At 38.4% G+C, this 16,569-nt stretch overlaps 1 protein-coding gene across 6 annotated transcripts in view; it reads left to right on the top strand.

Annotated features, from left to right (window-relative positions):
- cobl (cordon-bleu WH2 repeat protein) overlaps positions 1–16,569 on the top strand; it is a 46,284-nt gene that overhangs the window by 7,162 nt on the left and 22,553 nt on the right. For 2 of the 6 annotated variants that reach the window (XM_044033729.1, XM_044033731.1), the window contains 7 exons: positions 4,277–4,465; positions 6,732–6,942; positions 9,151–9,379; positions 10,116–10,160; positions 10,892–10,980; positions 11,219–11,284; positions 14,174–14,335. In XM_044033729.1, the coding sequence (XP_043889664.1) occupies positions 4,277–4,465; positions 6,732–6,942; positions 9,151–9,379; positions 10,116–10,160; positions 10,892–10,980; positions 11,219–11,284; positions 14,174–14,335 (991 nt within the window). Of the gene's footprint in view, positions 1–3,179; positions 3,350–4,276; positions 4,466–6,731; positions 6,943–9,150; positions 9,380–10,115; positions 10,161–10,891; positions 10,981–11,218; positions 11,285–14,173; positions 14,336–16,569 lie in introns of those variants that run through there. The other 4 variants (XM_044033730.1, XM_044033733.1, XM_044033732.1 and 1 more) reach the window with 4 other exon arrangements.

Genomic DNA, 16,569 nt, shown 5'->3' with positions numbered 1-16,569 from the left:
TGAGCAACAGACAGGAATCAAAGGATTGGTGAGTAGAACTAAAAGCACCATTGTGTTTCTTCAAATTGAAGGAATTCACACACTCGTCAACTGTTTTGATTACATTGTGGGCACCAATTCAGCTTGAGAGGCTGGATCTTTACATGGGTAATAATGTGACCAGCGTTTATGTGTGTGATGAGTTGGTTAAGTTATTTTACTTAACTGAAAAAGGCTTTACAGTGAATTTAAAAATTGTGCCTCCTATCATGTTTGTGTTCTGTTGTTCTACCAAACAAGTAGCATTTCTTTTATGAAAAGCCTAAGAGCTTTGGTTTCATCCACTGTTTATACTCTCGGAAAGCATTACAGGCATCACAGTGAATGTAGGTCATTTGGACTCAAGCAGCATGTTTTTGTCTAATTAATTTGCTACATTCCCAGTTGGTTGTATTCATTATGGAATAGGAACTCATTGTTTCAGTAAGCCTATTGTATCATACTGAAGGGATGTATCGGACTTAGGACATGTCTGGCTGTCTTTCTATACACTGTATAATGTCCGTTTCAGTAAGTAACTTAACTGACTCCATGAATGTGTAAACTGCCTTAAATGTTCAAGAGGGTGGGTCAGTCAGTGAAAATGTCCGTGTTTCTCTGTTGTTCTATATCATTATAAATAACTAAAGAAAGGTATTGGATTGCAAAAAAATATTTTCATCTCAGAACAGGCCACTTGGATGTTGCTGCAGAGCTCTGATCTCTCTACTCCCTTAGTTTTCCACAATGGAAACCTAACATGTGTGTTTCCATGGCTGGGATAAGCACTTGAAATGACTTCTTTCCCCATGAAGAAAAATATATTCCTATGTGTCATATCAGGGTTGTATATTTTAACTCACTTACTTATTCAATCACAGGCCACACGGTGGTGGTATAGTGGTTAGCACTCTTGCCTTGCAGCGAGAAGACCCGGGTTCGAGCCCCAGTTGGAACAAGGGCCTTTCTGCATGGAGTTTGCATGTTCTCCCCGTGTGTGCGTGGTTTCTCTCCGGGTTCTCCGGCTTCCTCCCACAGTCCAAAAATATGCAATGTGGGGATTAGGTAAATTGAACAATCTAAATTGACCATACGAGTGAGTGTGAGAGTGAATGGTTGTCTGGTTGTCTGTCTCTGTGTGTGGCCCTGAGATGGACTGGCGAACTGTCCAGGGTGTACCCCGCCTATCGCCCGATGTAGCTGAGATTGGCACAGCACCCCCACGACCCTCTGGTTGAGGATAAAGCGGTAGATGATGACTGACTGACTGACTTAATCAGTCACTCTTACACCTCTCAGGTTCCTGTGATACACTTGTACACATTTACGTTTAGATACTGACACAGTGCAAATCAGTTTTTCCTCTGTTTGTGTTTGTTTGTTTTCACCATTCAGTGTTCGTATCTACAGTAACAGCCTTATTATCACTCGCAATGCAATCATAGTCTGTGCCATTTCTTGTCATACCCCTGTTATTTTATGAAAAGTTTTCATAAGTTTTACACAGATACTACATGCACACATGCAGGCGTGATTTATTACACTTGGTGCTGTGATCAGGAGTGAGTATGGTTGTAATTCGGTCAGAGGGGCCGTAGCCTGCTCACAAATGTGCACACACAGACATTCAGACACTGAGACTAATCTGTTAGAGGCTCACACGCAGACAGAAAAATAGGACTGCTAAGATGTGTACAGTGTTGGCTTGGGCTCTTCACTGAAGGGGAAGTGTTTAATAGTTTATGATCACTTAAATATAACACTTATATATACAATGTGTACAGATACTGTGTTAATTTGCTGACCTGCAGGTCAATTTTGCAGACAAGACTGATATGAAAGATAAGCCAAACTTCCTAATCAGTAATAGCTGCCAGTGTTTCTTTACAGGTGATAATGTACTTCTAATGTAGTTATCACAATAAACAATTCAGTGTCAATAATTATCATGATAAATGTCAAATGATTAAACACTGATTTAAAGAAGACTATTTTATGGGGAGAAAACATCAAATAACTGTTAAACACAGAAACATTTTACACATGTGGGGCAAATCATTTAAAGGGATTATATGTTTGATTATATGAATGAAGAAAATTATATAGTGATATATATTGTTAATGAATTATTTCCCAGCCAATTCATGAAGCTGTTATCCATCTTAGTCATTCATTTGAGTGTGAGTGTACTAACACTATTTTTTTGCAGATAAGCACAAGTCATCCGTAGTATTTACAAAATTACTCTTGCACTACATATGTGATAATAAGTGTATGTGCCCTTTAATTATTGGTGGAATAAACTAAATGAAGAAGATTTTTATTTACATTTACTTGTACTAATTGTTTGACACATTCATTTAAATGTCAACTCAGTATAGTGAAAGAAACATCCTGACCTTGTTAGTGCTGTTTAGTCAAGTGAAAAGAGCTGAGTGGTTCTGAAAGGTCCATTAGTGTGTGTGTGTGTGTGTGTGTGTGTGTTTATGCTGCCATTTGTAATTCAGCCCCTGTCGCAGTTCACCACTTACCACCACCCCTGTGCTGGAGTTTCTCACTTTTTTTTTTTTTTAATTTTCTGCTAACTCTTTGGTAGAGAGGGAGCGTTCCCTAAAGGACTCATTGTGTGTTTGTGAGAGAGAGAGTGATAGAGAGAGGAGAGAGTGAGAGCAAGAGAGTGAAATTATATGGTGAGACAAACAGCAAGTGAGATGGAGAGAAGAATACAAGCCAACTCTGTGAAACCTGGCTGGGGCCCAGTCCCTCAAATCCACAGAGCCCAGTTCCATTTACCTTCAACGACACAGACTCCCTGGAGGAAAACAAAAATCTCACACACACAAATGTCTCTAAGCTGCTCATGAACATTTACTTTTCTTCTCCTTTATAAATACTTGAGTAAATTGTGTGTTTTCAAATGTTAGAACAATGACACTGAATAGAAACTGTCAGTCATGGAGTGTAATAAGCTAGTATGTCAGTCCCCTTGATGTATTCCTTGAAAACCGTTCTCAGCCCCAACATTGCATAATGAGTAAATGACACTGTGGGTCATGCGTGTAGTTGATATCGGACGTACCTGTTAATGGTTAACTCAAAGCAGGTTAGAGTCCGCTCTCTGTGCTCTGTGGTTCATGTGCATTTTTTTTCCGCTGTGCTGTCTTTGCTTATAAACTGGGCAGGAGTTGTTATCTTGAAGAAACTGGATCATGCTTAACATGCACACACACACTCTCAATTAGAGAGGTGAATCCTTGGAACTGAGTTATAAACAGTCTTGATATATTCAACACTTTTGGTACACTTAATCAGCTCAAGGACTGCTTTTGACGTGAGTGGAATGTTTTTAAACATTCAGTTATCTCCAGTTAATGTGTACTGTGAAGACAGATTGATTGTGTGCTTAAAAGGCATATAGAAAAGCTATTTGTCATTGTTAAGAGAATGGAGTGTTTGATTCCTGTCTGATCAGCCGTTTCTGTCAGGCTAAGTACCGTTTACGTTGAGTTCAAATGTGCAGATAGCAGCACCTCATTGCTAGGGTGTCATTGACATCTGGTACATCGTCACCCATATGAGCTGCGGTTTGAGTGTGGATTTGTGTTCTTGTATTTTGAAGCCAATTTCAAACCTTTTGGCTGAAATTGGCATCAAAATACAAGAACACAATGAAAAATTGCTGTATTGAGTTGTTTAGTACTACAAGCATATAATAGTATTATAATAGTATAATTTATTAGTTTCAGTCACTTGTTTAAAACGCATAACTATTGCAATCCAGTTGAAGCCAGGGAAGCAACAATGACTTAATGATCGTTTGTTTCATTATATAAACTGCCTAGCATTCTGGAATGATATTAGTGAATGTTTGTTCTATTATTATTATTGTTATTATGCTGGTATAATCATTAATAACATTGAGTTGTTGTTCATATGATGTGGTGCTGTTTATCTGAGAGTGAACTCAAGAAAAAGAAATGGGCCAAATGTATCGACATTTATTTAGTTTGAATAAAAAAGTAAAAGTGAATCGGGGTCTGAAAAAATGTATGTTGATGATGATACAGTATATATACTCACTACACTATGACTGATTCATATCTTGTAAACAAGATACCCAAGTACAAATAAGTACCACACATTGCCTGTTGTTTACCAATTGTAAAGTGAAATCAAGCAGAATGATGGAAACTGCTACACCAGTGAAGTTAATAATATTCTATGTTGTGTATCTTTCTTTGTTATTGTCACTGGTCAGGAGGAGAATGAAGGCACATGCTCCACCTCCGCCTCGGGCCCCTCAACCTGCTCCACGGCACATCTTCAGAAACACTGATGGGGGAGGGACATCGGGCATGGACGCCAAGGAGAACATGCTAAGACCCACTGTGGATTTCAAGCTAACTCTTCCACAGGGATACCAGACGTCTGTAACTGAGGATGGCAGGTTAGAGAACATGGGTTTTACACTTGGTTTTACACACGCTTGTTTTACATATTGGCTGTGTCCCAAATTGTAAAAATGTCCATCTATTCATACATATTTATTAACATTTACAGTATTACTATATATGCAATTTATTTTCTCCTTGGCGTTTAATTAATGTGCTTTTATTATGCACATAATATGTTTTTTGTTTTTATGTTCCTCTTTTACTTATTTTTGTTGACATCATTCTGTACAGCACTTTGATCAACCTCGGTTGTTTTTATATGTGCTCTATAAATAAAAGTTGAGTTGGGTAATTTATGTTTAGGTGTACAATATGAGGAATACAAATGAAGTGACCTTGATTATTAGTCACCAGACCTCTTCGGGGTGTGTTTTGGTTGCTGTGCCAACAAGGCCCTGTCAAGGTTTCCCATTCCCAATCTCAGCACAAGCTTTGTTCCACAGAGACGACAGATTAAGCCTGTCCTGCCGCTGTCCTCGGCCCCTAATGAGGCTCTCTCCTTTGAGGCAGAAAATCAGTTACTCCCCATCACAGACTATCATGGTGCTCTTTTAGTAGTTAGTAGCACTTTTATTAAAAACTTTTGCCACTGTCTTGTGTTACTACTTACTATTGCAGAAAAGTATGTTGGTGTTTTGTAGTAACTTTATACACTTGTAAATGTAGAACTATTTTAAAGCCTTTTTAAATGTCCCACATTGCTTGACTTTCACAACTGTGATTTGTATGAAAGCCAGAGATGTCTTTTTGGTGTTTTGTTTGTGTCTTTTTTCCAGGTAATTTATGGGGATGGAATGTATGACACTACATTTTAGCTTCAGATGTTTTTTGTTTACATAGCCTGAATATTTGATAATACTGGTGGTATTAGATATGATATGGCTGAGGTTTCAGCACACGTATCATAAACAGCTGATACTAAGTAGTATAGCTCCAGTGAATGAGATGAAGCGGAGACAAAGTATTGAGAGACATTACTATGTTTATTTTTTTACAATAAATTTAAGTTGGAAGCACATTTAAGCTTGTAATATTCTAAAATTATGTTGCAGAAATGTATAACTGGTGTACTATAGCTATGAAAATATTCCATTGTTCTTACAGTTTTATTAGGTATATTTGCTTTGCCAATGATTCTTTGTACTACTGTCATGTTTATCTCAAGATTAATATTCAAACCCAGTAAGCCATTTTTATGTCGGCACAAGTGCATCAAATTAAAAATGAAATGACACAATGATTGTTTCAGCCTTGTCTCAGAAATATGGTGGAAAGTGTATGATACATTTGCTCAGGTTAAAATGTAATCTGAAATGTACTTCAATACCTCAGTGAATGACTCTCCTCAGATCTCCTGTGACATACGAAATGAAAATACAAAATAGCCGAGGCACATAGCAGAGGACACTGCATGTCAACTGCAGACTGTTTTTTTATTTGTAGACTGTGTCCATTTGTTAGTGAATGTCAATAGTGTCCTTTGTAGTAGTGTGTCTCTCAGCTCTGTCATCTGATCTAGCGTTCCCAGAAAATGTTGGACACTCTTGGCTTCATTATCTTAGGATTGACAGGTACAACTATGGGCCTCCCCACCCCCACAGTGCCCCAAAATTATGGGACACCACTGTCTATAAACCACACAGATTAAATCATCAGTACTCTTACACCCATCTTTTGTAAATAATGAGCCTTTTGTTTTTATTTCTACGATGAATGTAAAACTGTACCTTACCACTTTTTAATTTGTCACCATATAGACTGCATTTTTGTTGTGTGTGTTGTATATAAATATGTTGGGATAAAACATTAGAATTCATAAATAGTGTTTTCTTCAGATTTTCAAATACGTAACAAGTGTTTGTTGCTTTCTGCTCATGAAGAAGTTTAATACCACAATTACGACAGTAACCAAACAGGAACTTCAAGGCACACCAAGGTTGTTTGTTGCCTCCTTAAACAAAACATGTCTCTTTATCTGTATATCAGAATCAGTGCTCATGCCACATGACACTGTTAAAATAGCAGATTTATTCATTCATGCCATTCATTTTAAGAGTGCCAGGTGAGAGTATGTTTCTTGTTTGTTGTATGAAGTAATTACTTTTCTCCTTACTGGAGTTCAAAGCTAGCCAGGCTCTGTAACATGATCTTCTCCCCGTCTCCTCTCTTGCCCATCTCTTCCCTCTTCCTCTCACCCTCCTCCTTACCCCTTCTTTCACTTTCTCTCCCCCTTCTTCGCTTTATTCCTCTCCCTATCAGTAAGGCGCTGATGGACCTGCTGGTTGAGTTGTGTAGTCGCTTCCACCTTAACCCAGCACTGCACACCCTGGAGCTGCTGTCGCCAGAGGGCCACTCTTTGGGATTCAAGCCCAATGCTCTACTGGGCTCCCTGAATGTAGCCTGTGTCTTCATCAAGGAGAAAGTCTGGGAGGACAAAGTGGTGCGCAGACCAGCGCCCAAAGTGCCAGAGGTGAGTCAGACTGGAGCCCGATGCCTGTTCTTTTTTATCAAGTGTTCTTTGTATTTTGTATTTGTCACATCATATTTAAAGCTGCTGGGGTCCAATGCTCTTAGCATGGATTTTGTGCATTTTTGCAAATGCATCAATATTATATTTGATATTTTAACAAATGTGTGCCATAACACATGACTAATAGCAATATGATAACGATACATACAATTCCACAATACACCAATGACACCCAATGTTTAGTTGTGCTTTGCATGAAGCAATGTAGATATATGCCACAATAGCTTAAAATACTAAATGATATTTTTCCCTTCCAAATTTACCTTTTACCTCTGACTGCTGGCAGAAAGCAGCGTCAGTGAAACCTGTAAGGGCCTGTGCTAAGGTAGGAAGCCAGTTTGGATCCAGCTGGGCAAGCAGGATGTTGAAGTCAGTACTGGTTTAGTCTGAAGTGTGCTTCTGTTTTTTCCCCAATATTTCTATTTCTTGTCATGTGTTTTTACAGCAGTCTTGCCTCTCTGAAGTTATTTTTCTGTTGAGTATTATACGTTGGCTCTCCCCTTTTCTCTGTCTGCCCTCTGTTCTCCTCCTACAGTTTGAATATTTGATGAGTGTCTTACCTTTAGTTACCATGCATTATTTCTCTGCTCTTCTCAGGGCTCACTGGTTCCTCTCTCTCTTTTTGACCCTGCCTGGCCAGAAGCTGACGTTATTTCAGAGACTGCTGTCAGTCATCCCTTTTGCTCATTGTAACATCTGTCTCAGCGGTTAAAATTGACATATACTTTTACTACCCCGTTGATTTCAGAACATTAAATTACCCTTAAGCAACAGCAGCTTGGTACCTTTCATTGGTTTATGAGGAATGAAGTCTAAGCAGGAATAAAAAACATGTCAAAGTCAACAGAGAGAAGAGCCTGAGGATTTCAGTGATATTAAACTTCTTAAATTGGTTAATTCACAATCCAGTGAATCCACCCAATTATACTCATCCATATGTCATGTCTACATGCAGTCAAAGGTCCCTGTGATACTACTCCAAAAACTCACTGTTTTAAAATGGATGTGGTTGGATATACAACTTCATTTGTTGCATAAACGAATGTGGTTGTAGATCTTTAACAAAGCTAATCACCTTTGGGGCAAACACCACTCCTAACATCTGCTGATTGTAATGACATCCGTCAAATTATTGCAAGTTATTGCTCTCCTCACCCAACTACTGCCTTGATGGGTTGCGAAATTTGGCACAGAATACAAACTCTTGATATTGGACATGCTTGTCCCCTTGTCTAGCACCACTAATCAACTCACCCAATTTATGCAAGGGACCCTTTGACCTGTGAGCAGTACATGTACAATCTTTCCTGTGTTCATTCATGCTTTCAAAGGAAGGGTACCAACCTGGCTATTTTTCTGTGTGGTAATACTGGAATATACAGTACAGTATATACATACAGAGTGATGATGAATGGTACTGACTAAGAAACTAATGAAGTAACACAGAACTTTGAAAGCCACTTTTGATTTTGCCTGATAAACAAAAGCCACTGAAGAACCACTCACTGAAATTATTTTAGGAATTCTTCGGCCTCATGGGTCCTGAGAGGGGTGCATGGACGTTTGTTTTGTTATAAAACTTGCTGTACAGAGTAGAACATCTGTCAGTTCTTCTTTATGGAACAATATGTAGTGTTGAGGTATACATGAATAATGGTCACATGCATCACACAGAAGTCCATTAAATGTTACTTTGTCTCATCAGCAAAACGCTAACCAGAAGTTACTCATTACTGAAGTTTTTTCTGTGTTCCTCTTATCACCAATGTCCATTTTGTTCTACTCAATTCATCTCCAAAGGAATCATAGGTGTTCATAAGAGCAAGTGATTTTAGTTTGCATTTACTGTCAGATCTTTACTTTTTGTTTATATTTAATGTTTTTTTTCATGTTGGTGCTTCAGTGCTCAAAGCTTTGATTATTTTTGTCTTATTTGTTATATCAAGGCTACTATCTTTCCTTTTCATCTCTGTTTACTGTTGGTTTATTGCTATAAAGGGTTTGGTTTTTGAAGAACATCCTGTTTTGGAAGATTCCTATGATGGTTGCAAGTTACAGTGTGCTCTCAGTAACCTTTTCTTGATCCATTTTTTTTTAGACATACTGTAAATGTCTAATTTCTTTGTGTCATTCTCCTGTTGATAACAGAAAACAGTTCGTCTATTGGTGAACTACCACGGTAGCCAGAAGGCAGTGTTACGGGTCAACCCGCTGGTACCACTCGAGGCTCTGACACCAGTCATCTGTGACAAGTGTGAGTTTGATCCTTCACACGTTCTGCTCCTGAAGGACGGCATCAGTCGCCAAAAATTACCACTGGATAAATCTCTGACGGAGCTGGGGATCAAGGAACTCTACGTACATGACAAGAGTTTAGGTAAACCTCAACCTCTTGATTCTGTTCATATACTTTTTTGTTTCTTTTTTGTTGTGGTACATTCCTTCGATTTAATTAACTCATTATACTTATACTATATCATACTTGTCAGCCAACATGTTTAAATCATCCCCAAAACAATTAGCATATGCTACTATTAGCCTGGTTCCCCTGGGCCCCAAATATCTGTCGTTTAACATTTCTGAATGTGAGGTTTTGTTTTTATATGTTTACCCTGTGATCCTATATTCAAATATATAAACCTGGAGGTAGACCCATTTGTATCACTCTTGTAGGACTCGCATGTTCTTTATCTAGAAGGAAATTGAATGACGGTGTAGGATCTGTTGATATGGTTTATTTACATGGCAACAGTCCACACCCATTGTTATTTTCCATACTGTTTGGTCATGGAGAGTGTGATCTGTGAGGAAAGACAGGAAGGTCAGGAAGGACTTTAGCATTGAGACTTAAAATGATGTAATCTTTATGGTCCGATACTGTTGTGTAAGGGTTACATCTAGACATTAAACCTTTGCAGTAATTATGAAGAACATGTATTCAGAGGAATGTATTTATTTTGTTCATGTCATAATTTTTTAAAGTCGTTATAGTGTTTTTCCTCTATAGTTAAATGCAATGATATATTAAAGAAGTATCTGCCTACTTTTTTAAGGAATGGTTTTCAGCTGTCCACATGTGACTAAAGATGCTTTTAAACCTTCATATTTTCCAGTTCTCCAGCCTAAAATGGCTTCTGCCCCTGCTCTTAACTACTCAGGTATTAGTCATGAAGAGCCCTGTCTGTCCTTGTGTTGATGGTTCCATTTAAATGTAGCATTTAACCCAATCTTCCATTACTTGCTTATTAACCTTCTTTTTTATAGTGCACTGGACATGCTTGTTTGCTTGTTAGTAATCTGGCTTCAAAGAAATAATGCATACTTTTTGTGTATAATACTATACTATAATGCTAACCTTATCTCTTCAATGTAATACTATTGAACTTTATTCTACCTATTTAGAATCCTAATAATGCTGTAGTGTAGCTGTTTTTAAGAGTTAGTTAACCTTCTCTCTCTGTCCCCAAGCCAACAGTATTATCATGACACATTCTTATTCAGAGCTTTGCAGAAGTGAAGGTGAGATAAAGAGGTCTAGAGATAAATAAAACCATAGCGCCCTCTGCTGATGAAAGTCAGTACATTATGAAAACATGATAGTTCAAGACAACGGTTGGAAACTATACATATAAATGCGAATGACACCTTTATTTCTGGTTTACAAGAGAAACAACTACATTGGATTTTATAGAATCCTACTAGATAGGGTTATCTGAAAAAAGTGTACATTTTGCTGTTCACCTAATTAACGTGCATGCAAAGATAATTTGTCTCTCACATCTACCTAACTCCTTATAAACTGTTTCTGAATTTGGTTATAATTCCCGTACTTTTAAAGTAAGGCACTGACACTATCATGTCCAACTCCTCTTCATCTCTCTTTTTTAAGACTCACTTTACTCCAGTACCACCAGTTTGGGTAAATCAGAGAAGAAAGGCCTCCTGGGTATCTTCCAGTTTAGCAGGAAAAAAAGCAAGGTAAGATTCCTAAATGCTGTAACAGTTTTCGTTTCTTTTATTTTGCTAATTGTGGTCATTTACCAACAGCGTTACTTCAGAATCAAGGAATTACAAAAAAGAGAGTGACTTTGTATGAGGCTATGTAATAATTTAATAACTAACCTTGAATGGTGTGTACCATTGATACAACTGCAGCAGGCTAAGTGCATGCCTGAACAGTAGAATGCTGCATGTTAGCTGTGCCTTCTGTTTGCAGAAAACCTCTGTGGACATGGATGAGTGTGATGATAATGTTTTCCAAAACACTGACACACAAACAAATGTAAGTATTACAATAAAGTATCTGAACATGTCCCGAGGTAATACGTGAATTGATAGGGGTGTTTGTTTTTACTTGTCACTCAAACAACTGGACAGCATAACAAAAACTAGGGTTGAATAATATTCAAACTACAATACTGTAAAATCTTCACTACACAGTGTAAAGTATTACTGTGACTTGGTGACTGTGAAGGTTTAGGGGTGTCAAAGTACATTGAAAATAAATAATAATCATAATAATAATAACAAAGGCAGCAAAATGCCAGAGGTACTGTTTCATAGTTTATTATTACATAGTAAATTAATACATAATTGTGATTAAACAAAAAATAACTTGTAACTTGTAACACCTAATGGTTGTTGTGTGTGCTGATGTCCTCTAGAGGGCAGCATTCATCTCCAAAAGTTACTCTGCAGTCTGATAATTGGGTTTGGTTGTTGCTAGACTTATGCAGTAGTCTGAAAAAAGTTCTTTTCACAGTTCTCACTCACTTTCTCACTCCCTTTTCATTCCAATAAATGTTTAATAAATGATAAAGATTATAGTCATACTGTTACATAGTGACACACAACAAATCTAGACCAGCTGAAAGGATCATTTTGGGTGTGAGCATCTGAACAAGTCATGACCATCTTTGAAATAGAAAACACAGATATTTGGTTGTGTGTGTGTTTATAGTGCTTACATGATGAACCAGACATTTAGGTCCTGCATTAAGCAGCATGTCTATCTTTTATATCCATAACTCAATCATGTTAACTTGATTTTGAAGCCATGAACCTAGATTGAGCCAGTCATCTGTGGCTCATCTCAGATCAATATGACATTTGATTGTATTAGCTGAAAAAAGGCTGCCTGGTCCACCCTGGATCATTTCACTGTTTTGTGTTCTGTAGAACAAAGTCCTCTTATTCAATCGGTCCACCCTTTTGTCTTTGTTCGCTGCATGCTGAATCACTGACACCATAATATCTTCTTATTCCCTTTTTAAGCTATATCTTCTAGCCATTTCTCTTCATGCCCTTTGTGTGTTTATGCCTATGATATATGTGACAATATATTTTCCTTCAAATACGTCTGAAGGATTTAAAGTGAAAGTTGAGGGGGGAAAACTGGCCGTAAACTTGGTGAAAAGACAATTGGCCAAATCTCTGACCAACTTTCAGGCTAATCTGGTGAATTATTTTGAAGCAATAGCATGCAGCACGCTTTCACCCTGACTTATTTTTAAGGCCAGTGGGCTCAACCTGCAAAGCCAGTCATTTTACCACCTACTGGCAACAGGAAGTACTTCATCAGTAACAAACATCGTTATATTCTCATGAAGCTTTCAGGGTGTGGTCTACATTTACTGTACTCTGACATAACAGATTATTGGTGACCTCGCTCTCGGGCCACACAAAGGCAATTGCAGTCAATCCACACCCACATGAGGGTCATGAGGGCCTGTTCAGTGCTGCTTGCATCCCCAGTTATTCATCCTGATATTTCTCAGCCATATCACTCTGTCCAGCAGGCTTTAATGCAGCTGGGCTTTTTGTCTCTGATATGATTGTTTCTCAGTCTGGGACTGTTATCAGACTATACACACAAGAAAATACACACACACTTATGGACATACACTGTTATCAGCCTGAAGGCATTAGGTCACCCTACCTTTTCTACATTAGCACTAAAAGCCCAGCCTCTTATCTCTAATTGTTCATTAGGGGCTAATCGACTGTGTGTCTGTGTGGTCTTAAAACACTAATGTGGTCAGAGAGCATCACATTGTAGGCCATTGCTGATTCTGAAGCAAACTGACAAGGGACATTTGTGCTTATTTCTTCTTCTTCTTTTCTGATTTTAGATAACACCAAGTGCTATATTTATCAATCCAAATAGTTGTCCAAAAGTCAAGATACTTTTGGATAGCTGTAAATAAGATTTCACTGACAATTAACATTGTGAGTTAAGTGCCCAAGTGGATTTCCTACAATTTTCTTCTTTTGCTGTTGTGAGAGAGGTGAAAAGCATTCTTCCTTTTAAAGAAATCCCATAAATTCTTGATTCCCAACATTTCCTTTGTTCTGCCAACCTCCACATGCCATCTACCCCACCACCTCTCCCTTGCACTGCCCTACAGCACAACTCTTAAGATTTTTCTCAGTTGTTTTTCTTGTTTTTCTGCTACGACTTAAGGTTGCACACTATTAGTTTTTTTCTCAATTTTGCACATTTCTTCTTTTCTGTTTTGTCTGAATCACAGTCAGGCATACTAGGTATTATTTACTGTAAAGCCTGAACAGGATTAAGGATAGAGAAAGTGAGTGGCAAACTACACCTGCTGGCATGTTTTGTGTTGGATTGTCTCTCAAGGTTAAATAGATTTTTTTTTTTTTCAAATGTTAGCTTTGTTTTTAGACATCATTGGTTTAAAGGCCATGACAAGTTGTGAACATGCAGGAATCACTATCAATTTCTTTAGCATAACACTAGTTTAATTCTGAATATTGTGTCTATGTTCACATAATATACTAACACAGTTGTAGTCTATACAAAATACACAAAGTTATTGATATAATGGGGAAAAGTTGAGATGTTTGTAAAGGCTGCATGATAATCTTTTTGGGTATATCATGCTCAACATGACAAATCCTTTATTCTTGTTCTGTCCACAACTGCACAGAATCAGCTTCCCTAATAAAAAATGTTTTTGTTTTTTTTAAATCCCTCCACAAGTTCTATTCTTCTCCATTTTGGATCAGCCCAGAATTACATTTTGTTTCATAATAAAACAATGTCTTCTCTGAGTGATGACTTTGATGGTATCTCATTCATGACTGATGTGATAGTGGTCATGTGTCAGACTCCTCTTGAACTCATTCATATGCATTTGCTAACCCACAGGGTCTGTCCAAAGTATCCGGGGTCCCCAGCACCTTGGGCCAGTCTCAGTCAGTCATGAATATGTCCAGGATGTCTCCCAAGGCTGACATCAAGAAGAGACAGGCCCCAGTACCACCTGAGGCCCCAGCAACTACCACAGGACACGGCTTTGAAGCCTATCAGGTGAGGGGGATAAAGCTCTTGAGCAAATTTTTTTGCGTGTCAGTCAAATTTAGAAATGTGCATTGATGTCGTACATGAGAAAGCTGGGTATTTTGACCTGAGCTTCAGCACCTCAAGGACATGGTGAACTGTATCGTCTACATTAGAGCAACAGCTCCCTGCAGTCTAATTATAGTGTTATGGCAGCATACTGGAAAATGTTGTTTAGCAACCAACATCCTTCCTCTGTCCCTGTGATAATAAGTTTTGTTTACTTGGAGGAGCTAGTGTTTTTGAAGCATGCTATCAAGAGGAAATTGTTTCTTAGGATGGCATGAAGACTGGTGTTATCCTCTTCAATTTAATTAATTACAGGGAGCTAAGTAATGGCAAATGGAAAACATTTTCTCAGTCGCCAGTGATTCTGCAAAAATAAACATGAATTCTGTGTATCACAGTGTATCTGAAAGACATGTTGTCAAAATAGTCCACAAAAATTCAAGGATCGTCATGCATTTATGTCCACATGTATCCCTGTACAGGCTATCATATATTTAACTAATTACTCTATACTGTAATTATTCAGCTTGAAGGGATTAAGAAGATATCTTTTTTAATACCACCATGGAACAGATCATAACTTGACAATGAGGCCTTCCATAACGTCCTCTGTTGTCTGTAGACTGATTAGTAGGAATTGGAGTTGGACATACTGGAGCAAAGAAATACGAGTGAGTTATTGTAGTTTGCATAGCAATAGAGTCTGCTAATATCAACAAATGACCATCTAGATGTCTCACCCCTGCTCTGCTGACATACACAGACAGTGCTGCAGGTAGCCTTAAGCCTCAGGTGTAGTGAAAAGTGCATAAATACAAATGCAGCAATACATGCTTCTTAAAACTAAAGACGCACTGCAGGAAGGTGACTGATGCTGGGCAGTGTTGCTTTAGTTACCTCGTGAGTGTGCATCTTGTCGTGAGAAAAATACTTAAGTCTCCTCTGTCACCATTTTGGCAGGAGCCTAGGATCTTTGTTTGCTGCTGACGTGAGCCCACGCGAGCACAAGCATAGTGATGAGGCTGCAGTTACTGTAGGGCTGAATAAGCAACCACTTCCACCGTCTTCCTATGTAGAATTCATTTAAACTTAAAATCCATGTGATTTATTTATTTTTGTTTGCTTGTTGTGATCATTGAGAATCTCATCTTCTTGCAGCTGCTGTGATTATTTATAGTTGTGTACTTTGTGATGTCACAGAGGGAGATGGCAATTGATCTTCCCACTTGTCACTGAAAATCCTGAGACACTGCTGTGAGTCACAAGGGCAGCCATGCATAACAGGAGTTTGAAAGGTCATTTCAGGACTTGATAATCCTTCTAATAATAGATTTATCCATCTCGCTCATACACCTTCTCTGAAATGTTTTCTCGTCTGCTCACAAAGTCTCATGTATTCATGCACGTCTACACGTTGCAAGGTCACACTGTGCTACCGGGCTCCTCATGTTTCACCTCTCCGTTTTCTGGTGTTGCTCGCCGAGGACAGGTTACTGGTGGGTTCTGTGGATTTAGAAACCGTTCAGCATATTGAATTATTTAACATTAACAGAGGTGCCAGGTGGTTAAAGAACAACAGCATGTTTGGCCTGTGCTTGTTGTGCAAATATGATATGAATATGAAAAAGATTTAGTTTCATGAGACTAAACCGTGTCATAGCAGCCAGGTCTTATTAGAACAATATCCCGGGGGCATTGGCGTTACATAGTGGTGCATGACTTGGAATCTGTAGGAACAATTGTACATGTCAAATCAAATCAAATTACAATCCATTCCAAGTTGTTCTTTCACATGACGTTTGGCATTGCAGTTGCTGGAGGTGATATTAAGTTACAATAGAAAAAAAACTGGCACACTTTGCTTGTCAGTACAGAAACACATCATCTTCAGCCAATACAAGCTCTAGTGAAAAGAGATGTCACGCTATACTTCTTCTTCTTCAAAAAAAGAATAGTTCAGATACAGGTTTGTCCTCCAGGGATGGGTTGGAAGTGGGCCAGCTCCCTGGTAGATTGTTCGCAGTTTGTTATCGTTTTCTTTATGTTGCTGTCATTTCATTCAGCAGCATGCTCTCCCACCTGTGTGTACAGTTAAGGCAGTGCAAATGTGTTTTTGCATATGGTAAAGAGAACAGGATTAGGCACATAATTACAGGTTGTCTGAGGACCGCTTCACACGATGACTCTCCTCATTA

The sequence above is a fragment of the Solea senegalensis genome, linkage group LG9, assembly GCF_019176455.1.
Source record: "Solea senegalensis isolate Sse05_10M linkage group LG9, IFAPA_SoseM_1, whole genome shotgun sequence".
NCBI classification, from domain to species: domain Eukaryota; kingdom Metazoa; phylum Chordata; class Actinopteri; order Pleuronectiformes; family Soleidae; genus Solea; species Solea senegalensis.
The sequence above is the reverse complement of the archived record's forward strand: the minus strand, read 5'-3'. Positions and strand labels throughout refer to the sequence as shown.